At 56.6% G+C, this 25,608-nt stretch overlaps 13 protein-coding genes and 2 non-coding genes across 15 annotated transcripts; 7 read left to right on the forward strand and 8 right to left on the reverse strand.

Annotated features, from left to right (window-relative positions):
- Window positions 1-429: 429 nt before the first annotated feature.
- Window positions 430-2,291, reverse strand: B0H18DRAFT_1082731 (uncharacterized protein; the record flags this gene model as incomplete). The annotated part of the gene is made up of 9 exons (XM_048031572.1): window positions 430-718; window positions 776-919; window positions 973-1,476; window positions 1,596-1,696; window positions 1,757-1,783; window positions 1,835-1,930; window positions 1,983-2,000; window positions 2,054-2,210; window positions 2,275-2,291. 9 exons carry the CDS (start codon window positions 2,289-2,291, stop codon window positions 430-432), a joined length of 1,353 nt encoding a protein of 450 aa, XP_047898846.1.
- Window positions 2,292-2,385: 94 nt separating this feature from the next.
- On the forward strand, window positions 2,386-3,752 carry B0H18DRAFT_1182347 (uncharacterized protein; the record flags this gene model as incomplete). The annotated part of the gene is made up of 2 exons (XM_048035977.1): window positions 2,386-3,189; window positions 3,267-3,752. Exons 1-2 carry the CDS (start codon window positions 2,755-2,757, stop codon window positions 3,750-3,752), a joined length of 921 nt encoding a protein of 306 aa, XP_047898847.1. The 5' UTR covers window positions 2,386-2,754.
- A 205-nt stretch (window positions 3,753-3,957) lies between these two features.
- Window positions 3,958-4,522, forward strand: B0H18DRAFT_869642 (uncharacterized protein; the record flags this gene model as incomplete). Its single annotated transcript, XM_048040034.1, has 2 exons — window positions 3,958-4,206; window positions 4,259-4,522. 2 exons carry the CDS (start codon window positions 3,958-3,960, stop codon window positions 4,520-4,522), a joined length of 513 nt encoding a protein of 170 aa, XP_047898848.1.
- An 87-nt stretch (window positions 4,523-4,609) lies between these two features.
- B0H18DRAFT_1082732 (uncharacterized protein) lies at window positions 4,610-9,062 on the reverse strand (the record flags this gene model as incomplete). The annotated part of the gene is made up of 22 exons (XM_048031573.1): window positions 4,610-4,931; window positions 4,987-5,054; window positions 5,106-5,234; window positions 5,302-5,465; window positions 5,509-5,590; window positions 5,645-5,820; window positions 5,874-5,963; window positions 5,996-6,067; window positions 6,127-6,224; window positions 6,278-6,540; window positions 6,591-6,810; window positions 6,862-6,953; window positions 7,010-7,119; window positions 7,179-7,269; window positions 7,320-7,386; window positions 7,441-7,597; window positions 7,645-7,747; window positions 7,798-7,957; window positions 8,008-8,420; window positions 8,474-8,728; window positions 8,779-8,876; window positions 8,933-9,062. The coding sequence occupies 22 exons, from the start codon at window positions 9,060-9,062 to the stop codon at window positions 4,610-4,612; spliced, it is 3,360 nt and encodes a 1,119-aa protein (XP_047898849.1).
- A 351-nt stretch (window positions 9,063-9,413) lies between these two features.
- Window positions 9,414-10,848, forward strand: B0H18DRAFT_1114814 (mitotic checkpoint regulator, MAD2B-interacting-domain-containing protein; the record flags this gene model as incomplete). Its single annotated transcript, XM_048033169.1, has 7 exons — window positions 9,414-9,461; window positions 9,524-9,802; window positions 9,856-10,087; window positions 10,138-10,395; window positions 10,455-10,573; window positions 10,625-10,758; window positions 10,815-10,848. The coding sequence occupies 7 exons, from the start codon at window positions 9,414-9,416 to the stop codon at window positions 10,846-10,848; spliced, it is 1,104 nt and encodes a 367-aa protein (XP_047898850.1).
- An 8-nt stretch (window positions 10,849-10,856) lies between these two features.
- B0H18DRAFT_927686 (histone-fold-containing protein) lies at window positions 10,857-11,915 on the reverse strand (the record flags this gene model as incomplete). The annotated part of the gene is made up of 5 exons (XM_048041658.1): window positions 11,710-11,915; window positions 11,636-11,656; window positions 11,406-11,577; window positions 11,238-11,342; window positions 10,857-11,182 (listed from the first exon to the last, which is right to left on the reverse strand). Exons 2-5 carry the CDS (start codon window positions 11,645-11,647, stop codon window positions 10,857-10,859), a joined length of 615 nt encoding a protein of 204 aa, XP_047898851.1. The 5' UTR covers window positions 11,648-11,656; window positions 11,710-11,915.
- A 98-nt stretch (window positions 11,916-12,013) lies between these two features.
- Window positions 12,014-12,441, reverse strand: B0H18DRAFT_979339 (uncharacterized protein). The gene has a single exon (XM_048044386.1). It carries the CDS (start codon window positions 12,356-12,358, stop codon window positions 12,023-12,025), a length of 336 nt encoding a protein of 111 aa, XP_047898852.1. The 5' UTR covers window positions 12,359-12,441; the 3' UTR covers window positions 12,014-12,022.
- Window positions 12,442-13,898: 1,457 nt separating this feature from the next.
- On the forward strand, window positions 13,899-15,024 carry B0H18DRAFT_495343 (uncharacterized protein). Its single transcript, XM_048038302.1, has 3 exons — window positions 13,899-14,189; window positions 14,249-14,335; window positions 14,388-15,024. Exons 1-3 carry the CDS (start codon window positions 14,082-14,084, stop codon window positions 14,895-14,897), a joined length of 705 nt encoding a protein of 234 aa, XP_047898853.1. The 5' UTR covers window positions 13,899-14,081; the 3' UTR covers window positions 14,898-15,024.
- A 706-nt stretch (window positions 15,025-15,730) lies between these two features.
- Window positions 15,731-17,886, forward strand: B0H18DRAFT_1092632 (phosphoserine aminotransferase). Its single transcript, XM_048032321.1, has 5 exons — window positions 15,731-16,019; window positions 16,078-17,204; window positions 17,260-17,270; window positions 17,326-17,469; window positions 17,528-17,886. The coding sequence occupies exons 2-4, from the start codon at window positions 16,087-16,089 to the stop codon at window positions 17,418-17,420; spliced, it is 1,224 nt and encodes a 407-aa protein (XP_047898854.1). The 5' UTR covers window positions 15,731-16,019; window positions 16,078-16,086; the 3' UTR covers window positions 17,421-17,469; window positions 17,528-17,886.
- Window positions 17,887-17,944: 58 nt separating this feature from the next.
- B0H18DRAFT_t36 lies at window positions 17,945-18,076 on the forward strand. Its single transcript has one exon. It is a non-coding gene; the product is annotated as a tRNA-Asn (tRNA).
- A 646-nt stretch (window positions 18,077-18,722) lies between these two features.
- B0H18DRAFT_t37 lies at window positions 18,723-18,841 on the reverse strand. The gene has a single exon. It is a non-coding gene; the product is annotated as a tRNA-Ser (tRNA).
- Window positions 18,842-19,164: 323 nt separating this feature from the next.
- B0H18DRAFT_979347 (replication fork protection component Swi3-domain-containing protein) lies at window positions 19,165-20,610 on the reverse strand. Its single transcript, XM_048044387.1, has 4 exons — window positions 20,260-20,610; window positions 20,066-20,201; window positions 19,886-20,008; window positions 19,165-19,835 (listed from the first exon to the last, which is right to left on the reverse strand). The coding sequence occupies exons 1-4, from the start codon at window positions 20,598-20,600 to the stop codon at window positions 19,227-19,229; spliced, it is 1,209 nt and encodes a 402-aa protein (XP_047898855.1). The 5' UTR covers window positions 20,601-20,610; the 3' UTR covers window positions 19,165-19,226.
- A 199-nt stretch (window positions 20,611-20,809) lies between these two features.
- On the forward strand, window positions 20,810-21,827 carry B0H18DRAFT_869406 (AdoMet dependent proline di-methyltransferase-domain-containing protein; the record flags this gene model as incomplete). The annotated part of the gene is made up of 4 exons (XM_048040018.1): window positions 20,810-20,900; window positions 20,959-20,975; window positions 21,032-21,660; window positions 21,722-21,827. 4 exons carry the CDS (start codon window positions 20,810-20,812, stop codon window positions 21,825-21,827), a joined length of 843 nt encoding a protein of 280 aa, XP_047898856.1.
- Window positions 21,828-22,138: 311 nt separating this feature from the next.
- B0H18DRAFT_1082733 (ADK-domain-containing protein) lies at window positions 22,139-23,318 on the reverse strand (the record flags this gene model as incomplete). The annotated part of the gene is made up of 5 exons (XM_048031574.1): window positions 22,139-22,435; window positions 22,494-22,686; window positions 22,742-22,806; window positions 22,862-22,970; window positions 23,020-23,318. The coding sequence occupies 5 exons, from the start codon at window positions 23,316-23,318 to the stop codon at window positions 22,139-22,141; spliced, it is 963 nt and encodes a 320-aa protein (XP_047898857.1).
- Window positions 23,319-23,989: 671 nt separating this feature from the next.
- Window positions 23,990-25,255, reverse strand: B0H18DRAFT_1082720 (NAD(P)-binding protein; the record flags this gene model as incomplete). The annotated part of the gene is made up of 6 exons (XM_048031570.1): window positions 23,990-24,354; window positions 24,410-24,613; window positions 24,664-24,916; window positions 24,974-25,031; window positions 25,089-25,143; window positions 25,204-25,255. 6 exons carry the CDS (start codon window positions 25,253-25,255, stop codon window positions 23,990-23,992), a joined length of 987 nt encoding a protein of 328 aa, XP_047898858.1.
- Window positions 25,256-25,608: the final 353 nt, after the last annotated feature.

Here is a 25,608-nt window from a genome sequence, read left to right on the forward strand (position 1 = left end):
ACTACGACAGCGAAGACAGCAGGTGGACTTCTGTCCGTGGTGGTGGAGGAGGTATAACGTACGCATTCCAGAAGCGTGACACGAACTATAGGCAGCAGTGCGGCATGAGCACGGGACCGCCGCGAAGGTAGGTAGTATGGCGCGGGCACACGGAGACAGAGAGACTAGATGAGCAATAAGACTACAGGTGGGGATGGGGTGGGATCAGAACCGCGGATCGGGACCAGAGGAGATGGTGAGGGAACAGAAGCAGTCGTGATTACCTAGGAGACATGCGGTGCCAGCGAAGACAACAACGGTGCGAAGAGAACGAGAGAAGAGAGAGAAAAGGATAACAAAACAAACAGGCGCACTCTCAACAATAACGACCAAAAATACCAAATAAATGAGGCCAGGCGGGCGTGTCGTGTCGTGTCATGTCATTCCCGTCTACGTCACCTCGAGGACGGAGATCTCGAGCACGCGGAACTGCTCGTTGTCCTTGCTGTGCTCCGTCCAGCCGACGTGCGCGCGCCAGTTGACCGCGATCGCCTCCTTCTCGCCCGCGCCTGAGAACAGGCCCATGTCGTCGTCGGACACGCCGCGGAACATCAGAAACAGCCGGGTGAAGATGCAGTTTTCCGCCGTCACAGAGATGTCGACCGCGGACGCGATCTTCGCGGGGCTCATGAACCGGTAGGCGATGTTCCGGTGCTGCGTGAACGCGTTCATGTTGCTTCTGGAAGACGGGGTAGCGTCGTTAGAGGGGGTGGACAGGGGAGTGCGGCGCACTTACTGGACGAAGTCGGTCCTGGCGCGCAGAGACAGTCCAAGCTGCCCCATGACGCTAAACAGATGCGGCACAAAGTCACGGAAGCTCAATGCGTAACTATTTCTGGGAGAGATGAAGTCGCTCGGGTCTACCATGGAAGGGTCGGGTCTGGTAACAAGTATCAGCAAACCGGTTCCGATCCGGCGGCGCAGAGCACTCACACCGCTTCGTAATACAAGGACGTTACAGTCGTTTCGGTCTCGAAATGCTCCATGGCACCGCCGGGGTGCACGCGCACGAAGTACTTGAACTTGTTCTCGTCAACCGGCTCAGCCGGCGGCCAGGTGATGCCCAATTTCCAGTAGGGCGATAGGGAGAGCATGATGTCGACGTACTGCTGTGTTGGCGCGAGGAGGCTGAGGTGGCACTTGGCCGTCGAGGGCTTCGCGACCGCGGCGAGCTTGTTGATGACGCGCGCGTCGACGATGAGGTCTGTCGAGACGTTCTCCGTATTCGTGAGGCGCGTCCCGGAGAAGTCCATTTTGTGCGTGTCGCCCGAGTGCACGATGTCGAGCTTGCCCCAGAAGGTGCCGTCAACCGTCGTTCCGTCCTCCATCCGGGCCATGTCCAGCTCGTCTGATGTCACTGTTGTGTCTAGCGCAACGTGTTGACCCGGAGTAAGTTCCAAACTGAAGGTCGCCGGCATCTCGAGTACAGGCGGAGGCCTAGAGAGGGAGTGAGTATATGCGTTCAAGATGAGGTAGTATGCACATACGGTGGCGGACTATTCAGTGGGCAAATATCATTAGTAATGGGACGCTCGAAGAATCGACATCGGACTCACGGAGGCTCATCCTCGGGCGGGGGCGGACCATCACTGACGATCTCTACTCGCAAACCCTGCACCCCCATCGTGGCGATTTGATAGGAGTCCTCTCCCGTCAGCTGTTGGCATGGAGGATTCAGTGAACATGGTTTTGGGCGACCCCACAGCAGCAAACTCACGTAGATATACGGCCCTGCGACCAGTCGCTGCGCATACAGTCAGTGATCAGCCGTGCGTCACATCATGCCACTACTCACTGCAGCATGGAGCGAGGCAAACTCGGTAGGGACCCGGAGGCTGTAGATGGCATCTGGGGGAGGTTTGATCCAGTCTCGAGCCAGCCCATCGAGTTCCTGCACGGCTGGTCAAGCGTCGTGTCGCGCACGAGCGCTGGAGAGAACATACCATGAACGATGGGGGAAGCTGGGGTGAAGACTGAGCGAGACATCTAGACGAGAAATCTAAGCGAGACGGACCATGCGGATTGTCTCCATGTCGCCGAAGGCGAGGGTAAGGAGGCGCTGCCTGGCGAGGGCCATCTCTGGCTGTTTCTGCGGCAGCTGCTGCTCCTTGTTCCTGGGAGTCTTGAACCGGCCCCAGAAGCCCTGGGAGGGGAGACTGGCATTTGAAGCACTGTGAGGCAGGGAGTGGGTCAGGGCGGGCGTGAGCGGTGAGGCAGCGACACGGGGGCACGCACGCTGGAGAAAGAAGCATGGCCGTGACCTAAGGGGGGAAGGGGGAGGAAGGCGGGAACGTGAGGGAGAGATGAAGAGAGATTAGAGGGGATACACAGACACCCAGAGTCATGTACGCCCAAAAACGCAGTGGTCGGAAACACGAGGCAGGCGAACACGAGGCAGGCTCTCCCCCGCTCGTCCTCTGATCGGCCTGGATAGCCCCGATGATGAGTGCGATACTTGTCCCACACGCTGCGCACGAGTCGAGTCGTCCTCGCGCTGTGCCCTGCTCGCCGTCGACGTCGGTCTCGAGCACGCCCGCCGCGACGCCCTCGACGCCCATGCACCCGGCGGCGAGCGGTCCGGCCCCGAGCATGCGATCACGTGCGTCCGTAATATCGGCGACTTTTTCGATCTGCATTTTGCTTCGGTGACATCATCCACTGAGCTGGACGCGCTGCACGCCTCCCGCACGAGCCTGACTCGTCCCTCCTCTCGCCATGTTTCGTATCGCCCTCCAGCGCACATCCCTGCGGGCAGCGCCCACCTACCGCCGCAGCTTTGTCTCTACTGTCCTCCTGACGAAGCCATGGGAATCTGAGACCGTCAGCGAGCTTAAGAGGGAGGCGAGGAGGCGCGGCCTCTCTCAGTATGTCCAGCGTGGCTCCCGCGAGTTTCACTCACCAAGGCCCAGGCAGGGTACCAAGGCCACACTCGTCACCCGCCTCAAGAAGGACGACGAGCGCAAGTCCATGACCCCTGCACCCACCGTCTCTGCCAACGTCCCCAGGCAGGTTCGCCATGCCTCTACGGCGGAGGTCCCAGGCATCCCTTCCACTTCGGAGCCTCCCCCGTTATCCAAGTTCCCCAGAGAGTTTTTCAAAGTGGCCCTTCCAGATCTTTCGCAGCCAGATCCTGAAACACCAATACAGATTGTATGTACTCCGTCATAGCTTCCCATGACCGCCATACTCGGAAGAAGTTCTGACGTGACCTTATGTATTTCACACAGCCCTTGCTCCCAGACCTCTGGGGCGCGTCTGCTCCCAAAGTTCAATCTTCTGCAGACTTTGATGCCGGCGCAAGCGCACCGAAGATGGTCGCTGTAGCAGGCTCAGTCACGCACCACGGCGGGGGCCCAACGCACAACCTGTTCAGCTCCGACGAAGAAGCTTATACAGCGGAGACTGCGCCCGCCAGGTCCGAGGACCAGAGCGTCTGGCGAGACTTCGCAGATGACCTGAGCCTCCCTACGTCATTCAAACCTTCCAAGGTCGCCGGCCAGGCCTTCGACGTGGCCGCGAAGACGGAGACGTCTGGTGAGAAGTCGTATTCCCGCACGCTGGACTCCGACGAGGTCCGGGGTCTCTGGGTGCTGTTGGGTCTGCTTGCGGGTTCGTGGGTGGCTGCGGGTGTCTTCAAGCCATCGTCTGCTTACGCGCAGAAGGTTGAGGAAGTGACGGAGCACGCGGCGGAAAAGGTGAAGGGCGGGCACTGAGGCCTGAGGCTTGAAGCTGCAGCGGGTTTTCGTATCCATGGACTCATTCCCTTTAGCACATTACCGTAGCCTTGCAATGTATCCTCTTGCATCCCCCCTTCACTTGGTTCTGCATGCCGCCAGAATGAATTTGACTGCTCATTTGAATGTCCCCGCAAAACGGGTATCACATGACCCAGCCCCGTCGATCCTCTCCCGGACGACCATGCTCTCTCGCGGGCTCCGTCCTCAAACCCGACGACTCCATGCCACACTTGTCCGCGGGCACCTCATAGGCCCCTCCGACCCCGTCTCGAACCTCCGGCCGGTCATCTACGACGATGCGGTGCCCGAATTGCGCACGGACGTCACGCACCCGTACTCGCTGAGGGAGTTCGCGGGCGACACGCAGGAGTACCAGTGGAAGATGCAGCGGCAGCAGCTCGACGCATATAATCACCTCTTCTGGACCGACGTAAGTCCCTTCCCCGTCCAACTCCACCTTTATATTTACCGCCTGGATGCAGAGCAACTTACGCTTCGCAGCGGCGAAGCGCGCGTTCCTCGACAGCCTCCCGGAGTCGTACGCCGCGGAAGATCGCGAGTTCGCGCTGTCGGGGTTTTACAGGCGGTGGGCGGAGCAGGAGACGGTGCGCCAGAGCGCGTACAGCGCGGAGTGGCGCCGGCGCAACTGGGCGAGCGTCCTCCTCGGCGCGCGGCTTGCGTACGAGCGGGTGATGGCGAGGGTCGAGCACCCGTTCGGAAGCGGGAAGCCAGACAGAGAAGAGTAATATTGCATTTTGTACGGAGGCCAGATCCTTTTACAGACACCACAGTATAGGCACCGAATGAAATGAGACTACGGCTACAAGTCAAATTTACACCGCGCCCGCATCCTCCGCAACGAGCTCCCTCATACTCTGATACATCCCCTCCAAGCCGAGCACCGCCAGGTATTCCCGCTCCCTCATACAGTCCCCCGCGACCGCCTCCACCTCGTCGGGCGACATGCCCGGCCACCGGAGCGCGATCTCCGCGGCGTCGGGCACCGCGAGCGCGTCCGCGGGCGACGAGACGTAGCCCGGCGGCGCGTGCGGCGCGAGCAGCGTCGCCTGGAGCGCGACGTAGAGCGCGGTGCTCCGGAAGCGCGCGTTGAGCTCCGCGTCGGTCATGTTGGCGGTTTGTCGGATGGACTCCCAGCTGGAGAGAGCGGGAGGCGTGAGAGTGGCGTGAGGGAAGGTTGGCGGCGACTTACTCGTCGTGTATGTAGATGCGCCTCCAGACGGTCCGGAAGGCGGATATTCTCCTTGCGTCGGGGATGTTCTATATGACATGATCAGTAGTGTCTCAGCACATGTAACAGGGACCGCTCACTTGGGCGCGGGCCAAGAGCTGGAGAGCGGTCGCAAAATCCTCCGGGCTGGACGCGTTGTCCTTCAGGCTGAGGACATCAGCCATGTCCTCCGGAGATAACGCTTTGCCCTGCAACAATTGGCGAACGAGCTGACGGAAATCTGGGCGAGCCGCATCAGTACAAAGGACAGACACAGAATCCGCTCTGCGGACGTACATTTTGTAATGCCGCGCGATCGAACAGCTTCGATACCTTCGCTTGCGTGATTGTCTCGATTTGCGTCTCCAGCGGCTGCCTACCGCGGAGAGACGCGAGGGCCGACTTGAGGTCCTCTAGCAGTGTTTCGTGCACGCTCACGAAGTCGAGGCCGTCATGGAAAGCTGAGGGCGAGTCAGCGACGGCTTCGGACAATGATGGACGTACCATCCAGGACGTCTTGATTGACGACGCCGTTTTCCTCGTGCAGTTGCGCGAGCTGTGAGAGCTTGCCGATGCTGAGCACGAGCTGTGGGACACGCCAGTCAGTGTCATACTGCGCAGACACGTTAGGGGTTCGCACATGCTTGACCTCCAGCTCGCTTGCATGGCCTGCCACATGAAGCAGCGCATCTGATGCGGGGCCATAGCGGGCCCGTCCAAGATCATTGATCCAAGAGATGTCTGGCTGTGGATGCTCGGCGAAGAACTCATCAAGGTATTGATCGTGCTCCTGCGCGAACAGCGTCCGTAATTCTCCTGGAGAAGTGCCATACTCAGCAGAGTTGTTAGTTCGGAACCAATGACCGTACCGTGCTCGATATACCACCGATAGAGCTCGTCCGTGAAGTCTTGTCTGAATTTGTCCACATACGACTGGATGCGTGCCGCGTTAGGGTTGTCTTGCGGGGGGTACACAGTATCCTTGTTGCACAGGACGCGAGGCTCCGGAAGTCCCGGTATTGCTCAGCCAGGTGCAAGGCATGGGTTGCAAATCCGTTCCGCCCTAGTCGAATAGCCGGTGAGCATTTCAACGACGTGCGTACGGTCGGTGGAGCGCCTTACGTAGTGTCTCAAGTATCGCAGGCCGCAATTGTCGGAACTTATCCTCGACGTCCTGTTGTCGCTGATCTGCCTCCGCGATTACGTCGTGCGCAAGGGGGCTGTCAAGGTGTCAGTCAGGGATTCCTATCGGGCCGCAAGACATGGAACGGACCTTTTGAGCCAATCAAGGTGTTCTTGTATGCAAGTGAAGAGCAAGGAACCTAGCTCAGGGAGCTGCGACCTCGGTCGACTCCTCGACTCCGCAGCATCCGGATCTGCAGTCGGTGTCTCGACGAGCTTCTCCGTCGTGCCAAACAGTTCCGCCACGATGTTGCATGTCGTAAGGTGGCTCGTCCACGGATCGATGAGTGGGTACTCAAGGCCGTAGACACCCTTATTCAGGTCTCGGTGATCAAGGGCTGACTGGATGATCGTCTACTCCTTGCGATCAGCGACGCAATTGGGTCCATGGAGGTAAGACTTGCCAGGACAATCTCATTTGCCTGCCAGATGTCGTCGGGTAGGCTTCTGGGGTGCTCGCGCGACGCCTGCCGGACGATCTCCAAGACATGAGGCAGCAGGCTGCCGATGTCCTGGATTTTCAGTCTGAAGAAGGCCCTGACGAAGTCCTCATGGTAGCCCTCGCCCACGGCCACCATAAAGGCGTACACGGCATCATACAATACTGTGCGAGCGTGATCCGACCTAGAAGCACATCAGAATATTTCTTCGTCGTAGAATGGCAGCAAGCCTTACCCGATGAAGTCGGCATGGCGAGACCACAGCTGACGTGCGGCGTAAAGCTTTTCGTCGTTGGTGGCCAGCTTCTGTCGGCTACGCTGGGACATCTAGAACCGACATTTGCCCATGAGAGCATGATGCGGTTTCTGACGGGGGTCGTTACCTTTGTCAAGACACCATTTTCATTGATGAAGCGGATGAGGAATTGTAGCCTCTCTTTGCGGCTAACCATCTGCGCCTGCGAGTCATGGTTGGGCCGCACAATCTCTCCATCTAAGGGCCGAATAGAGCACTCAGTTTATATGACAAATTGCGCATACGGGCAATCGAACCTGATTCCAGTACCGCTTGACTAAGCTGCTCGGCTCCAGACATTAAAGCATCTGCGTCAATCTCAGGCGGAAAACTGAAGTGGAGAGGATTCTAGGAATGATGATGAGAAATAGACATGGATGATCAATGTACGGGCTCACCTCCGGATGGGATCCATATAGTATTGCTTGTGTCATCGTAGACTTGATCAGGTCGGCCCGGCCCGTCCTGTAGCAAGGGTGTTAGGTGGGGAATCTGAAGAGTTGGCGATATCGAAATTACTGAGGGTCGAACCGGGCCACACGATCCATATTGACGTAGGCTTTCATCAAGGTCGCAGCAGTAAGCAACAGCAATTCACTCTCTCTCTCAATTACTCCGACGCCTAGGGTACGATCGGTAGCAGACTTCAGCATAAGTCTGTCCATATACTCCTTGTCTGGTGGGCGTTAGATCGAACGCAAGACAGGTGGTGTATAGAATTACCTATTGCACAGATGGTCACTGCGTCGCCGAACTGGATGGCAAAGACTTCTCCATTCAGGACGCGCTGCAATCGAGGATGCATGGGAGCGCCAGAGGTTGAGATCTGCGAAAATCTGTCAGTTGCAACTCGCGTGGTAACAAGACAATGCGAACACTCTGGTATGGTACAGCCCGTACTGCCTTTACTTCGAATCCCTCCGACGTGCTGTGCAATCGAACAATGGCGTAGATGCGCCGAGGGTTGTTACCCACATCCATTGCAGTAGGATCCTCTTCACCCGCATAAGAAATCAGGACAATCAGATCATGCGAGCTGAATCATGGTCAGTACTCAAATTTAGTACGTTAAAACCAGCAACATACCCATCCAACTTCATGTCCAATAGCTCGAGGTTTAGTTCTGCATCGTCCAGGGGAGCTGACGGGAATGCCTGCCTGATGGCGGTACCGGTGATGCCGGACACGTCTTCCTCAAGCAGTAATTCTTCCCAGCCCTCAAAAGACATAGTCCACCTCTGGATTCGTAAGTCAACAATTGCCCAGATATCTTGTCCCGTGCCGTCCGCTGTCCCCTCTCCAAGGGCGACGCTGTTTACATATCCTGGCCGAGGGATTAGCTTGGGCGCCGACCAAAGCCCAGGGATCATGCGTGTAAGCGAGAGGCCAGTTTGACGGCGGCCAAACTGGTGAAGGGTGAGACTGTGGCCACCGCCACTAGCGGTCAGTGTGAGACGCCAGAGTTTGCCGAAGGAAGTAGAGACAAGATATGTGTGCGGCTGCGTGCAAGTTATGAGCCCAGGCATCGACCCGGGACTAGATGGAGACGTACGTCGGCACGCGTCAGGGCGGTCACTGTCTCACCATCCTCCATTTCGACTACAGAAAACGCGAAGTTATCTCCGCCAGCCAGGCCCATACCGAGACCATCCCAAAATCGTACTTGACCTCTCGGAGAGATGATAATCAGCCCGGGCTCGCGAGACGGGCCATGAGGAACGAGAACATGGAAGGGAGTATCCATGGGGTCGCTCGTGCCACTTGTAGGACAGAGAAAGATGTAACATGTCGGTGTGCCAGTCAAAGCCTTTGCTTCCTTGAGCACATGAAGTACATAACGCATGATCAAGAACATACCTGAGCATACTTCCAGACAAAACATGTTTCCTCTGAAGAGACTACCGCATATCCGGTTAACGGGTCGACGGTTCCGGTGTAGACGTCCCGGAGGAAGTCTGCCATGCATCAAACCCCTCAGTGTGCAGAGATGGCTACCATTGTCATGACTTACCTGCTGTTTTCAGCACTTGCTTCACCTCCACCGGGAGATGAGAGTAGAAGGTGGCGGTTAGCTCCGGCGACTTTGCGAAGATAGTCTCGGGCTTCAATCCACGAATCTCCGTCTCATCGTCGAGATCCATGCCTGACTGATCAGACTCGTCATCCCTGACGGAAGACAGGTGGTCTTGTTGACGAGCTGCATAGGGAGTGGCGAGCCGAGAAGGCCCTGGCGTTTGGCTTGCTCGTCTTCTCCTGACGGGCGGGGACTGGCGCGTAGGCGTGTGTCTCGCGACAGTGCGGCGAGGCGCGGGCGAAGAAGCAAAGCTTGCCATCGCGTTGTGTTGTGTTGGCTTGAGAGCGCGTCGCAGAAGGCTGAAGCCACAGACTGGACGGAGCGCGTCGCAGACGCGTCGAACAACGCATTTCACGCGCTCGCCTCGAACGACGCCCATACTCGACTTCACCCTGACACTCACCACGAACTCACCATCATGCTCGGTGTCGAAGGCTACGGCAGTGACAGCGACAGCGACACCGAAGTAAAAGCACACAGTCTACAGTCAAGTCATCGCTGGCTGCATCGCTTCCCCCACCTGCTAAGAAGTCGTCGATCTCCCTTCCGCCGCCTTCGAAAAGCACCAATGCTGTTCCCTCGGGCTCAAAACCTGCAGGAGGCTTGTCGCTGCCTCCGCCTAAAGCCAAGCGGCCAAAGAAGATAGCCATCGGTTTGCCAGATCTACCTCCAGAAGGTGACAAGAACGACGACGACGGGCCGCCTGCGAAGAAGGCCCGTATAGAGCCTGGCGCACGCACATCAGGATTGCTCTCCATGTTGCCGGCTCCGAAGAACAAGGCGCCTGTTCTTGCTGCTCCGGAACGTGTGCTTGGTGCGGGGCGCGGCCCTGGTCTTGTGTTCAATACAGGACCAGCTAGGTCGTCCAAGTCGGCCTTGTGGAGGATGTGCCAGACGATGACCAATACGACCAGGATGAGTCTACGGACGCACCAGAAGCACCAGAGGCATCTAAGGCGCCGTCTTCCCTACCGTTTCTGCCTCCATCACTTGTGAAAGGGAAAGCTAACGTGTCCGTGGAAGAGAAGGCCGAGCGACCTAGGGCTGTCCGCTCTGTCATTTCGGCACCGGCTGTCGACTTCTTCTCGTTAGGTATGCTCCGTCCTCGGCGAGCATAGTATCCATTATTCATCTGATGATAGGTTCGTCCAGCATATCCAGTGCTCCATCTGCCGTCAAAGCACCACCTTCCATGCCTGCATCCTCCCCACCGAAACTGCCCCTCATTCCGGGTGTCTCCTCCGCTCCCAAGATAGAGGACTTCGTCCCTCCCGAACCCACACCTCAAGATTCATATCCCGGCTACTACATGCTACCCACAGGTGCCTGGGCTGCCTATGATCCCGACTACTACCGCAAGTTCTACGACAAATGGAAGAAAGATTACGACAATCATGTGCGTGCGCTGGAGAAGGGCGCAGGAAAGGGCTTCGAGAATCTGGAGACGGCGGGTGTACAGGAGGTCAGCGCGATCTCGGAGATGGAGAGGGCGAAGAAGAGATTCAGGATAGGGAAGAGAAGAAGGCACTGACGACAGGAGGCGCGGACGTGCCTGTTGCACCGAAGATGAACATCAAGGTAACATTTTACCCCGCGCTTCGTATGAAGGATGTACTGATAGCTATGTAGGGTGCCGCTCTTGGTGGCAGAGCCCGAACTCGACATCAATTGTCTACACTGCTCACGGAGGCTTACCAAAACCGGGAGGCATTGGAAGAGCAGATTGCTCAGGGTCGGCGGAACCGAAAAGAGGCCGGCAACAAGTACGGTGCGTTACTCCAACCTTTAGACGTCCTTGTTTACTGACACCCCCAACTAGGCTTCTGAGACGATTGTTCAACTCATTGTACTAGTGTCTCGTTCATTCTGCTTTTCGTGGACCATGAAAAATGCTTCCATATACGTGACACCGGAGGCCTAGGATCGTATCATAGTGTAGAAATACAGACACAAGATGGACAACGTAAACCAGTCTGAGTATAATACAGATCACTTCTGGGAGGAAGAGAATTCTGAACACATCGTGAGGCACACAACACAAACGGATACACGTAGATGACTTACTTGTCACAGACTTCGTACCCTCCGAGATCGCGTGCTTCGCCAGCTCACCAGGGAGGATGAGACGAACAGAGGTCTGAATCTCTCGTGACGAGATAGTGGACTTCTTAGAGTATGACGCGAGCTCTGCATGCCCTCGTTGAGCAGCCAAACCAACATAAAGTAGAAAAAAAAATCTTACTGGAGGCCTCCGTAGCAATGCGCTCGAAGATGTCGTTGACGAACGAGTTGAGGATAGCCATTGCCTTGTTCGAGATACCCGTGTCAGGATGCACCTGCTTCAACACTGCCACGCGTCGAACACGCGTCAAAACCTATTTTCGACCACCGCAGTACTTAACACACGCACCCTTGTAGATGTAGGAGCTGTACGTCTCCTTGCGGGCCTTGCGGCGCTTCTTCTTCTCCCCGTCGGCACCCGCTGCCTTGGGAGCGGTCTTCTTCGCAGCCTTGCCCTCTGTCTTAGCAGGTGCCTTAGAGGCAGTGGTAGAGGCAGGAGCCTTAGAGGCAGTGGATACGGGCTGGAGACGCGTTAAGACGTGCCACTCGCGAGTTATCCACGAGGCACAGTCAGCTCACCTTGGGGGCCATTGCTGTTGTCTACGCAACTGAAGTCAGCACGAATCCAAGAGGAAGCAGAACGAAAGGCGTACTCAGAGTCAAGAGGGGAGAAGTGCGAGAGATGGTGGTGGAGAGCGGGCAAGAGATGTTGGAAGGCCGTCGCGGCGCGTCGAAGCCTTTTAAACACCAGTATACACACATCACGTGATAACGCGTTCAACAAGATCTACAGCCACATTCGCGTCTGCACGTGATCGTGTCTCATTCAACGCGCCTCTGACGGGCGATCAACCGATCGACAGGCCTGCGGGTCCCTCCACACTCTCCGGGACGCTCAGCAACAACACGGGACACTCCTCTACTCATACACAATGTTACAGATGCCCCAAATACTGTGCTCACACACTACAACTGGATCCGGCCAAGCATGCCTACTGCCTTTGTCTCAGCATCCTCCGCCCAAACCTGCACCACACCACTGCCCTTGTGCTCTTTGCCACATATTGCGACTCTTCGATTCACTACGAGCGGGTTCACGGCGCGGTACTCGAAGGATTTGACTGGAGTAGAGGGATAGTGCATCGAGAATGCTTCAAGGAGCATGAGCGCAGTAAGTGGCCCGTGTACGAGTCGCTCTTCGACCAGGTCAGTACTGTCCAGGGCACGGATGCTGTGCTCCGAGCTCACCAGGGTATCCCTCCGTCGCGGCGTACTCACGGTCCAGATGGATGAAATGCCCATTGAAAGTTAGGGCGGAGAACCGAAACAGAGTAGTGGCACTGGGTAGGTATTCAAACCGGTAGTCAGGGCCCGCAGGTATGCCGCCAACTGTCGTGGTATCCATGACCACTCAATCAACGACGACTGAAATACAAAGCAGGTGCCGTTACGCACCTGTCCTGACTCGCCCATTACCCGGGGCAGCGAGGTAGACGTGCGAGCGTTCCTCCTCGATGGCGGCATGCTGCGCGTGTTTCCTCCGATATTGGATTTTCTGCTTGACGAATACCACCGGTGAGCTTTCTGTTCGGTGTCGAGGAGATCCACCGGTCCAGCGCCGCCATGCTTTCGCCGCTGTCTGCCCATGAGGAGTTGTAGCGGCGCGCGCAGGTCGATGGCAAGCGGCTTAGCAGTGTCGACCTATAATGGATGTTGACCGCGCGATGGGCCGTCCTGGGTCCGACGCCATACATTGCGCCGCAGACTGGCTGTATATTGGAAGTACTGTCAACAACTACCTTGTGTGAGCGATAATTACACATTCGCAACTGACCAGATACTATCCCTGGGGCTTCCAGACAGGTATTATGACTGATTGTAACGGTTGGCAACTCCGAGGCTGCAGGACAGTCAAAGCTGCGTACGGTAATGTTGCAAACAGCGATCGTACCAATGGCCGTGATGGGCAGACCTCCTGCCACGTGCAGGCATCGGCCGACCCAGAGCGTCGTGCCCAACGGCGCGCTCGGCGCTCGCTACTCGCCGCCTGGTCGACGTGTCATCCCGAATATCCCGTAAGTTCAGTCATCCTCCGGTGGAATTGGTCGCTGTGGTCCGGTGGCGTTGCGCTCCATGATGGATCCCAAGGATCTCATCTGGGCGATGGGGTGGTGACGCAGGTTGAGTCCTTCACGGAAACAAATCGTCGGGTGCGTCCGAGTGCACGTCCATCACCAAGAAACGCCTGGGGGTCTAATATAGTCTGCAGCTGAGAGCCACGGTGAGTCAACGTGTTTTCGTGCGTGTTGGATGACTCTTAGGATGACAATTACTGTGGTGTCCATGTGCAGGACGCAGACAATTGACAATTGTTGGTTGACACTTGCGCGCACGCAGCGTGCTGGGAGACGCGCGACGGACGCGAGTGGCGACGCGTCGACGGGGCGATCTGGCTTGCCGGCGGGTCGGGGGAAGACGCGTGACTCATCAGGATGTGACGACGGAGCGGGCCAAATGTGAGTGCGCCGCTTTCTCCAGATTCTCCAAAATCTCTTCTCTTCTCGCGACCGCGTCACGGTCTCGCGAGTCGTATAAGCCGCGTCCGCACGCGACCGCTCGACAGAAACCACGCTGTTCCCCGCCCCGCACAGCCCTGACCACTGTTGGCAACCGAGCTGGTCGTTCCTCGCAGGTTCCTCCCACCGATCGTGCGCGCGCATCGCAGCCATCTCATCGGCCCTCTGGCGGGTGTTCCGTTCACACGCCTAATTGAGGTCGCCACAACCGCGTCTGGCAGATCCGCACCGCTTGGCCGGCGCGCGGCTCTCTCGGCCCCTCTTTAGGGTCGCTGTCTCTGGCTGCCCTCTTCCCCATTGTCCCCCTCCAACGCGCCCTGGCCAATGTCACACCTTTCCCTCTAATATCTCCCCATATAACTGCAACGATCTCTTCCTCTGTATCCTTAGCCCCCGCACCGCTTCATCGCCTGTACGACCCGCCTCGTCGCCCTGCCGCCGTCTTAGTCATGGCCACCCCCATCGTCTCGCCCCAGCCGCGTCCCGCCTTCAACCCGCGGCTGCTCTCCTCATCGCGTCGACCAGCAACCCCGTCTGCCCATCCGCAACAGAACGTGGTGAGTAGCATCCTCTGACGCGTTCTCCTCCACCCATCGACTTATCGCGCCCTCCTCAGCGCGCTCTTCCGCAACGGCGTCTCTTCAGCCCTCCTCGACTCTCGACTCCCCTTGATCTCTTCGATCCCCGCGCCAACAAGTCTCCGGTAAGATTCGGCACTCCTTGGCGCGCGTTGTTGTCCGCTGACACGGACCCAGGTGTCCAAATCGACACCGTCATGTAGCGCGACCGCGAAGAGACGTCGGAACATCACATTCAACACCGTCCGCTCTCCTCGACGCCGCCATTGCATGCGGACCGAGTGCCCGATGTCTCCCCTACCAGGGCCTGCCTTCTTCGACCACATCCCATGGATCTCGCAGCTCGAGAAGACGCCTACGCTACCCATGGACATCGCGGACCTCCCCGTGCCAGAGAGCGACTGTATGCGCACAACACCGCCGTGCACCGGTCCTGTGCGCACGCGCAGGACATCGTTGCGGTCGAACCCTCTTGGGCACTCGCCCAACAGGTCTCCTGACTACGCACCTCCTGACCTACACGAGCTGCCCCTATACGCGTTGCTACCTCCCGATCGATTGCCGTCAACGCCCCGCACACCCGTCCGGGCGGCCTTCGATCCATCCGATGTTCGCTTCTGTGGTCTCCACCCTACCCTCGACCAATACGACGACAGCTGGCGACCATCTCACGCGCTTTCTCCGTGAACATCCGGACGATTCGATTAACGTCGCGACGCTTTCCACACTACCGCTTAATTCCATTTACGCCTGCACGCCATCTTAATCTTAAGTCTCTCGTATTCGCCGCGTATCTTCACGTCTCTGGCCATCCACCGCAGCTGCTCATCGCCAGATGACTTACGATCTTACTTGCTCACCGATCCACACATATTCAAACAGCCAACATACGCATACAAGCCGTCGATCTAATCCCTTGGCTCTCTTGTTCGCCTCTAGCCATGGCCTCGCCTATTCGACCTATCCGTGCTGCCTCCCAAGCTTGGCAGTACTTGATTTATTGTTTTTGCTTTCGTCTTCTCTCCACCAAGAATCTGCCATCGATATCCTCCGTCGGATTGAGGCCGACGTCGTTCTTGCGATATCGCTCGCTCGATTCTTGGATGCCCCCTTCGCTTCATATCTTTTGACTCTACGTGCTAGTCCCCGAGTCGATGTAACACCACGATTGTGTCCCGTTCATGCTGTCCGATGCGTATTGTTATTCTAGTTACAGTCTCGCCCGGTCTCGCTAGCCCCCCGCTCACGTTGCCTCGTGTTCGTGTTGTACAGAAACTGTTTTACGCCTACTGATACTGTTCCCTTTCCTCGTTGCCTCTGAAGCCTGTTACGATGTCAATGGACGCGCCGTCGAAATACGTACTCTCTCCGCATACATAGCTCTGCTTTATACTTACTGTGCCCGGCACTGCTCCGGATGTACTTGTATGGCTTGTGTACGCATATCACGAACCACGCTCGGATGAGTACATGTGAACCCAATATTTATTATTTGTGCGAGCGGAGAGTACTGTGCAGCACACCACTTTGAGGTATAGGTATGAGAACATCCCTTGCTGTACCAGAGCCCGCGAATGCAGCTCGGCTCAGAGTCTCGCCACTTACTGGGTGGCATACTCGCGTCATTGTGGTGAGCCTCGACTGAGGCGGCGACCCAGGCCACAGCATGACTCTGGTCGAGTCACAGCCAGACCAGAACTTAGCGACATACCCTGCCGGCAGCTCTCATCAACGCAGTCGTACTACCTTTGAGACACGAAGCCTTCTAACGCCCGGCTGGTGCTGTACGGTGGAGTCTATTAGTTGGTGCGTCCCTATAAATCTCTTCTCCCCATCGTCGCCTACCCTCAATTATCTCTCTTTACAGCAGAACACCATGAGCTCAGAACACGCTCGAGTCGCCAACTTTGGCGCAGGTCCATCCGCCCTGCCCGTGTCCGTCCTCGAGGAGGCTTCGAAGGGGCTCCTCAACTTCCAGGGCACAGGCATCGGCATCGCCGAGCTCTCGCACCGCTCGAAGGAGTTCCAGGCATTCGTGAACAACATGGAGTCGCTCATCCGCACGCAGCTCGACGTGCCCCCGACGCACCGCATCCTCTTCACGCAGGGCGGCGGCTCGATGCAGTTCTCCGCCGTCGTCCTGAACATGCTCGCGCGGCACCGCCTGCTGCACCCCGCGCGCACGGCGGAGGATACCGTCCTAGACTACGTCGTGACCGGCTCGTGGAGCAAGAAGGCTGCGGAGGAGGCGCGGAGGCTCGGCGGGGCGCAGGTGAACGTCGTCGTCGACTCGCGCGCGTTCTCGGAGGGCGGGAAGGCGTTCGACAGTATCCCGCCGCACGACGCGTTCAAGTTCTCGGAGGACCCCGCGCTGATATACTACTGCGAGAACGAGACGGTGGACGGCGTGGAGTTCTCGCACGAGGACGCGTCGCCGGCGTCGTTCCCGTTCCACCTCCTGAGCAAGAGCGGCGGTCTTGTTCCGCTGGTTGCGGACTACTCTTCGTCGTTCATGTGCCGGCCGATCCCGCACCTCTCGGACCATGCTATCATCTATGCTGGGGCTCAGAAGAACATCGGCCCTGCCGGCCTGACGATCCTCATCGTCCGACAAGACTGCATCGTGGACGTCGACGCTGCCGCCAAGCTTGGTGCGGCCCCCGTCCCGCTCACGATGTCCTACAAGACCCTCGCGGACTCCGGCAGTCTGTACAACACGCCCTCGGTGCTGCCGATGTACGTCTCCGGCCTCGTGCTCGAGCGGATGCAGAGACATGGCGGCCTGAAGCACTACGAGGAGACGAACAAGCGGAAAGCGGAGAAGGTGTACGATGTACTCCGGGCAGGGCAGGAGATGGGCGTCTTCAAGCGCAAGGTGAAGGAGGGTTCGGGGAGCTGGATGAACGTCGTCTTCGAGGTCGTTGGGCCGGAGGCTGAGAAGGAGTTCCTCGAGGGAGCCGAGCGGGCCGGCATGAAGGGGCTAAAAGGACACAGGTGAGACCGTCACAGTTTTCCTTGCCATTGGTCGTTCTGACATCGTCCATGGCAGATCTGTCGGAGGTCAGTCTGGCAGATGCATCTATTGTTCTCCGGTGGGACTGACCGATCCATACAGGCATCCGAGTATCATTGTATAATGCTATCACTGAGCCGGAAGTCGATCAGTTTGTCGAATATGCGAAGCAATTCATCGCGCAACACAGCACATGATACGTGTCAGTGCGGCCATCGTGCAACGTTCAACCGTCCTTCATGTATCGTGAGTGCGGTCGTCGTGCGCGTGGTATATGCATACTGATGGACATGTTTGGGGGCAGCTTAGACATCTGTGTCATCAACTATGCATGTTGTCCGTATAGCAATCATTCACGCTGAACAATTGCGTGGTGATCGAGTCCGCAGACCCCATCACTTTGGTGCAAGTAATTGCTACGTGCCTTCATCGTCATCGGGAAGCCGCCGTACGGGGGACGCCGTCACCTCGGAACGGCCCTTATTGGTAGGTTATTCTCACCAGCCAATGTGTGGGATGCGAGATGCGAGACACAACTGGCTATTGAACCGAATATCACCAGCTCATAGACAGAACCCTACATCTCGCGAATCTCATTCCATAGTATCCATACTGTAGCCTGTAAGCACAATTCTCGACTGTGACCAATTCTGACATTCATCCATATAGTGTCTTCCAACTTTCAAAGGTCTATGCAAGCACTAAAGCGGAGAATATTCCGTGCCCCATGGCTGAGTTGGTTACAGCGTCCGACTGTTAAGGTGGTTGTGTCGACAAAGGTTCACGCCTGCGTTGCTTATGTAACCTCATTACTATAATCGGAAGGTCCTGAGTTCGACCCTCAGTGGGGCAGTCTTTTTTTCTTTTTTGCTTCTGCATCCCAATGTTCCTTAAGTGTTGGTTGCATCCACTTGTGTAGGAAGAAGCGAAGTTTCGTATTTGGTGGATGTTGCCTGTTTAGGCAAGTGCTGTCTTCTTAAGCGCTGGGCGTTCGGTACACATGTACACTTATTCATGCGACATCCGCAACACCCCGCACATTCCACCACCGAACCTCGAGTGCTGCCTCTAGTCAAGATGTTCATGAACATTGTTAGTAGATGAAGCAATGTTAGACACATCTCTAGCTAAGTACGCTAGCATGGCGGGAAGAGTTTGACAAGGCCTTTACCCAGCCTTTAACCACTTGGTCCCCGGCATGGCGCACTTTACCGCCTTTGGTGGGATAAGGAAGGGCAACACGTATTATTATGGCTGCACATGTACTCAGGGTACGGAGGCTGCACATGGAGAAGCAAAAAAAAAGAGGGAGAAAAGACGAAGCATCGGCGCCTATGGAAACCGCACTTGCCCAATCTGGCAACACTTAGAACTCATCCGAAGCCGCTGAAATCACTTTCTTTTACTCCGGAAAATGAGCACAAAAGAGAGCTTCGGAGATGGGCATGAGTAGCAGCTTGCCAAAGACGATTGGACTATTGCTAAATAGTGCCAAAAAGCGTCACCTGGGCGATTCGAACACCCGCGGGCAAAGCCCAACCGCTTGACTGTTCGATTCCCACCGCTTTAACGTGAGATGAATAGCAGGCGATCCCGTTAACCACTCCGGCAAAGTGACTTTATAATGAGAACAACTACGTTTATATCGAGCTGTAAAGTGTCGCACACAAAGAGACACCCCAGATTTAGTATGGCCGAGGCGCAACCGAGGCTCTACTTACATAACTCAAGTTGCCAGTGAGCAGTACAGTGCCACGGTTAGTACGTGCGGCACTTGCGCACACGACACCTCGCAGTATTTACTGGCCGCTGTCGCTTGCGGTCTGCCCAAGTCTATCCTTTCCGCTGTAGGTTATCCCAACGTTTGAGACGCCAATTTATCAGGGTGCCAAAGTCACTCATCGCCGCGAGGATGGAAGCCGGGGCCCGGCTCCGCCCGACCCATTGCAGTGTTACTGGCCTTCGTCCACGCTGCTAGGGAAATTGAATACTACATAATAACATCACATATACATCTCATCCCAGCCCTCGTCATTCGTGGCAGGCCGCGAAGTTCCGTCTCCGCCTGCCTTCTCATCGGTCGCGACAGAGATCGGCGGCGCGCTCGCAGCTGTGTTTGACTCTGCTGCTTCCATCTCCCTGATGACGTCCCACATGTCCTCGTCCTCGTCTGGGACTGGACCAGCGTTGGAGGGCACACCAACGTATGGTGCCTGAGCAGCTCCGTCACTGTGGGGAACGTCGTCTTCGAGTGCATCCCACATTGCATCGTCCTCGTCTTGGGCCACAGGCTTGGACTGAGCTCGAGGGACACTAGTGGGACGCGCAGGATTGTTCTCGAGGGCTTGTCTCTCTTCTTCCTCGCGAATCATAGCGTCGAGATCGAAGTCATTAAATGCATCCGAGGAAGGTGGTTCGGAAGATGGAGGGTGAGAGGGAGGGCGTGAAGATGCTCGCTCTATGTCGTGTACGGTACTGCTCTCTCGAGCGTCGCTCGCATTGGGCTTGGGGTTTCCCTCCTCTTCGTCACTGCCACTCTCGTCTGAATCCGGATCGACCTTGTGACCTGTATTGATCCCCTTGTATTCATCGCGCCAGACAGTCAGCGCGACCTGTCGTGCTGTTGTTAGTACCAGCGCGCAGTATAAGTCGAAGCACGCACATGCATCCGTTTCGAATGACATCGCTTCTCAACGGTTTTGACAGTTTCACGGAATGGGGCTCTGGGATACATCTTATGTGTCCAGTAGTGGTAGACTTGAATCAGTCGGTTCAAATCCGTCGCCTAGCATACCTAACAGTGAGCATATAATACCTGGACGACTTCAGATACACAAAACACCTCGTGGCCTTTCCCCTTCGGCTTGAAAGCCTTCGCATGCTTCATTAGAGCAGGGAAGCCGTCTGGCCCAAGCAGCCGAGCTTCATCGAGCCTCGGGAGAGGCTTCTTCTTCTGTCTCTCCTTCCACCGGTTTTGCCTTTCCCTCCCCATCCGCGTATCCATTAGCATCAGGAGTGTCGAGGTCAAGCGCGGACGGTTTCTTGTATATCTGCGCGTTCTTCGCGTCCACTTCCCTCCTCAGCGCGTCGAGGTCAAGCGCGGGAGGAAGGTCGCCGTCGCCAGTGTCCGGCTCCGCGTCCAGATTATCAAACATGGCATCTATCTCCGACTTTTCTACGGTCGGAGGGACTGACTTGCGTGAAGGCGGCTGGGCACCCTCATCCTCATCCTCAGAGTCCAAGAACAGCGATGAACGCGGTCGCTTGGAAGCTCGACGCGGGGAGTCATCGGTGGTGAGGTCAATTGGGGGAGATGAGCGACGAGGAGCCTCGTCCGCAGGGGCGTCCCAGATATCTTCGAGCGCAACGGAGGTCATCGTTGTTGCGGTTGAGCCTCAGTTGAGCGTAAGCGCAGCCTGTCCTGGACGCGACGCGTAGCGTAACGCGTAAGAGACGCGTCTGTCACAGTCGGTGGTCACAGATCCTGTAGTAAGATCGCGTGTCCTCGAGTCCCAGTGAAGATCGCTCTCTACCTCCGTTCCACTACACCACTGCACCGCAATCTCACAGACGCCTCGTCGAGATCATGGCCGAGCAAATAGTTCTACCTGAGCCCGACGTACAAGCGGGAATAGATTACTGGGCGAGTCAACCGGCCAATTATGACGGCGTCCTCGGTGAGCACTCGCATCTCGCACTGGTGGCATAGGCGCAAATGGTGACATCTGCATGTAGGCGGATTCGGGGAAGGCGTGAGTCCCTTCTATTGCGTTGACGATCTACTGCATAGTTGATCATCCCCTGCTAGTCTCTACCGAGAATCGACGCTCTCGGCTCGCGCCAATTTCTTCTGTACCTCATGCCTGAACTCAGCACGGTACCTTCAGCGATTCGATCACTGGCTGCTCCCAAGGAGCTGTCATACCGGACACGCGCGCTGGACGTCGGCGCCGGCGTAGGCCGCGTCACGGCGGACGTGCTCCTGCACCTCGTATCCGACATCGTCCTGGTCGAGCCCGTAGAAAGCCTCGCCAAGGAAGCCCTCTCACGCGGCCGCGCGAGCGAAATCATGACCGGGAAGGCCGACGCTACGTTTGTTCCGTGGAAGGGCATCTCAGCGAAGGCGAAGAGCGTTTCTTTCACTCAAGACACTCTGCAAGGCGTCGATCCATGTCACCCGTCGAAATCCCCGACTTTTCTGGACCGCGTCGGATATGTCCCGAACCACAATGACCTCGATGAGCCGTTCGACATAGTCTGGTGTCAGTGGTGTCTCGGTTCTCTGAGCGACTCGGATCTCGTAGCCTTCTTGCAAAGAGGTCGTAGTTCCCTCAGGGACCCCAATCGGAGTGTGATTATTGTGAAGGAAAATTGCTGTTCTGATGACGACGGGCAGCCACAAAGCATATTCGACGAGACTGACTCAAGTATAACGAGGTACTATCAAATCTCAGTGTCTTATATGGTTTAAGAAGTCGCGCTGACAATGATTTATCAGGTCTGATCTTGCATGGAAGAAGGCATTCAAGGATGCAGGTCTGGCATTAGTTCACGAACAAGTGCAGCGGGGCTTCCCTGAAGGTCTATACACTGTGAGAATGTGAGACGGTTGCATCCTTCCGCATTACTTCCGCTAACTACAAGGCCTGGGCAGGTATGCTTTGAGGTGACCGAGACTGACTGTCGAATCACGCATGGCGGAAGCAAACATGTAGATCTAGGTAGCAAGCAGGTATTGGCGGTCGCGCTAGCAATACAAACGATCGTAGTAGCAGGCTCGTCAATGGGTCGGTAGAACGGGGACATCATAGAACTAGCAAGCATAGCGGAAGACACGACGGAAGATGACGCAAACTCGGAAAGAGAAAAACGAACGAGTAGAAGATATCCAAGCACGAAACCTAAATCGAATGCATCAGTGCTTCAGCTTTCCCGCTGAAGCCTCCTCCCGCGGACTCGGGACGTTCTCCTTCCTAGCAATGACAGCCTCACTGAGGCTCGTCCGCCTTTTCTGTTCTCTGCTCTCCGCACGCTCCTTTACGTGTGGAAAATGGGCACGGATGACACTTTCGAGCTGTGGCCATATTTCATCTGATGTTGAACCAGACAGTGTCACCAGTTTCACTCCAGAGAAGGGAGCTTCAGCGCGGTAGTAATCCAACAAGGGTGATGTTGATTTGTAGAATTTCTCCAATCGATGAGCAAATACCGCCTATCGACGTGGTCACTGTCAGTAAGCCGGACCTCGTCTGGTTAGGAAAGGTAGATACCGGGTTGTCATCAGGTCGCTTGGTGAGAGGTTCGCCAGTCACGTCATCGAGGCCGGGGACCTTGGGTGAATTATACGACAAGTTGTAGACACGGCCGGACGGTAGATGAACCCAGCGATCTGATATCCGGCTCAGGATCACTTCGTCGGCGACGTCCAAATTGACGATCAGGCTCAGAGGTGTTCCTTGCCGTCTGGAAATGGAGGTCCCTTAGCTACTCGTGAGGGACTGGGAAGCGGCAATCAAACCTCAGGTGGTCATCGAATAGTTTGCCCTGTCCGAGGGTACGGGGAAAGCCGTCAAGGAGCCAGTGCTAATGGACATGAGTTGAGCGGTGCGGTCGGACAAAGACATGTCTGCGGAAATACCTTATTGTAAAGCAAGTCCAGCTTGCTTGAAACGACCTTCAGCATGATATCATCTTGCAACAGTCCACCAGAAGCGACGGTCTCCTCCGCCATCAACCCAACCTCCGTCCTTCAACAAGTTCAACAGACGTCGCTGACGAGAACTTCATGATGCTCACCGCTCAGCAATATGCTGTCGAAGTAGGTCTCCCGTCGACAGAGACAAGATATCATACTTCTGCACCAGGCGTCCCGACAGCGTGCCCTTGCCCGCCCCGGGCTTGCCGAACATGAGCATCCGCAACACCTTGCCCTCGCCATGGTCAGCGGTGGGCTCAGGCTTCACCACGCTCGACGCGACGTTGTTCAGAGAGAAGGCGAGGGCCTTGTACGTGATTGCGGATGATCGGAAGGTCCGTCGATGTGAGCACACATTCTTCGGCCGAAGGGAGGCGCTGAGAAGAGCCGACAGAGACATGCACGACGATTGGACGAGGCAGAGCGTATAAAGGTGTGCCTTGGGGACGTGGGGTGGTCTGTCTTCCCTCCAGGTGCTGCGACGGACCCGAGCGCGACGACCTGGGTTATGTGCGACCGTGCAAGGCCCAGAGTCGTTCGAGAATCGATTGCGCAAGAGCGGGAATATCACCGGCGTCAACGGCGAAACACTGGGATAGTGGTGCGGGCTTTTCCTCACCTCGTTTGCCTCACTCTGTGGGCACTGCGCGGCGGGTGGCAGGGAGCAGAGTGCACGTAGAGTGGTGAGTCCTCTAATCCCAGACGGCGTACAGCCGACCTCCCCCACGGGATGTAGCCCCGCCTTCCCCGCTCCGCGCATCCGAGTGCGATCACGCGATGGGTGCATCCCGTCTCGCCGACCAGCTTCGTCAGGCTCGCCCGCAACTCCCTGACCAGTGACCTCCCTATCGCGCACTAGCACAAATTCAATTCATATCAACGAGCGAGGCGCCTTGGATCCATGACGAACATACACTCTCCGGAGATATGAGCTCGGAGGAAGTCGGGCTGTGTATTAAGAGCAAGTTTGCAGCTGTGTATCCTTGGGCTGGAACACCGGTACGTATCCACATCCACTAGTAGCTGTATATTATTGGCAGAGAATAGTGAGACGCAATGCTATACTGTCGCTCAGACATGCACGTCGGCCTGTGCCTGACCCTTTTGTGACCATCCAATGAGTTCCCTCATCTCAGCGACGCCCACGACGCCCTGCACGTCCGTTCTCTGACTATCAGCGGCAACGCAAATGGCTTCCGCGACGTGGTCGACGTGGATAGGCGGAATCGTCAACGCATTGGCTACAGAGTCAAGCGGCGACGTAGAGACAGGCGGTTGCGGCGCTGGAGAGGAGGGGAAGGTGGACGCAAGCGACCGCAAGAAACTGGAGGGAGTAGGCAGGCTTGGCGGCGCTTTGCGGTGGATCGTCGCGGACAGGTCGAGCATTGCGGCGATTGGCGACGTTAGCGGGCGGAAGTGGGGATGGTAGATGAGACCTGCTCCGAACACCTCGTCAGTGGTCTCAATCAGACGACTATTGTTTACACGCACTGGGACGAATAAACACTGCCCGGTGGTCGGTGCTGCCGGCCATCCTTTGACTGATGTGCAGCTCCGCTTCACGCTTCGTCTCAATGTATCGCGCCGGAATGAATGGTCTGAAAATGTCTTCCGCCGAGACGTATACGAATGGCCTCGGTCCGTCAAGCGGGACTGTAGGCTTCGAAGATACGAATGCCTCGCATATACTCAGCGCTGCCAGCATCTAAGCAAGCGTTGAACATGAGCATGCTCAAGAAACACACCAGCATCACGATTCAGCGTCTCGTAGCTGTCTGGTCTGCCCTCTCCGCTTGCAAGTGGATTGCTTGATGCTCCGTTACCCAGAACGCTGGAAGCAACAATGCCGGCAAGGGCTGCGATGTTCCCTTCACTGAGAGCCTTCTTGTACCTCGTATCCTCGAGGAGTGTCCCGAGTGTGTGGACAACTGCCGTCACGCTGGGGAGGAGGTGCGAGTACGTTGCTGGCTTCAGGGCATCCGCAGCTTGCCAGTCTACCTGCAAGGGGCATACACGTCAGAATGCGTAGCCGCAATAATAAAGATGTGACAACACTTTAGAGACCCAGGCAGGTGAGTGTCCTTTCGGCGTTTTGAACGGTGAACCAGACGAGCTGTGCCGAACGTAACATTCAACGTGATTCATGGATGCAAATCGGTTGGGCACGCACCTGATGCTTGTCACTTGCATTCCCCGAGCAAGCGCTGCTTTGCAAACGGCCGAGCCTGTTCAACGCGGGGCGTTAGCGTGCTAACGACCTTCATCGCGCTAGGATGCGTTCGAACCGAGAAAACCATTCCCCCCAACCACCAGTATCCTTGGAATTGCGGCTTGCATGAGACCTCGGGCCAAAGGAGCGTGCTCCGACGTAAGTATTCCGTCGATGCAGAGAAGTCTGGGGTTGAGGCCAGCGACTGCTGACGCCGCGACGAGTGAGCGCTTCGCAATTGGGGACCCTCGCGGTGCTCAGATCTACAACTCTCGCTCATGTTGGGTGCTGGAGGTTCGACATTTTCAGTCGGTCGAAGCGACGAAATGTATGTGACAGAGTAACATCTAGGTTTTACTACATAACTTGAGGATGCGTCGATGAAGGAAGGACGGGCAGATTCATCCTAGTCACGTGTAGGGCGTCGGAAGGCCAGGAGCCTTGCCCGAGGGTCCTCCGCTGCTATGCTCCAGTCTTCCAC

The sequence above is a fragment of the Fomitopsis serialis genome (assembly GCF_022376445.1).
Source record: "Fomitopsis serialis strain Sig1Antser10 chromosome Unknown B0H18scaffold_5, whole genome shotgun sequence".
NCBI classification, from domain to species: domain Eukaryota; kingdom Fungi; phylum Basidiomycota; class Agaricomycetes; order Polyporales; family Fomitopsidaceae; genus Fomitopsis; species Fomitopsis serialis.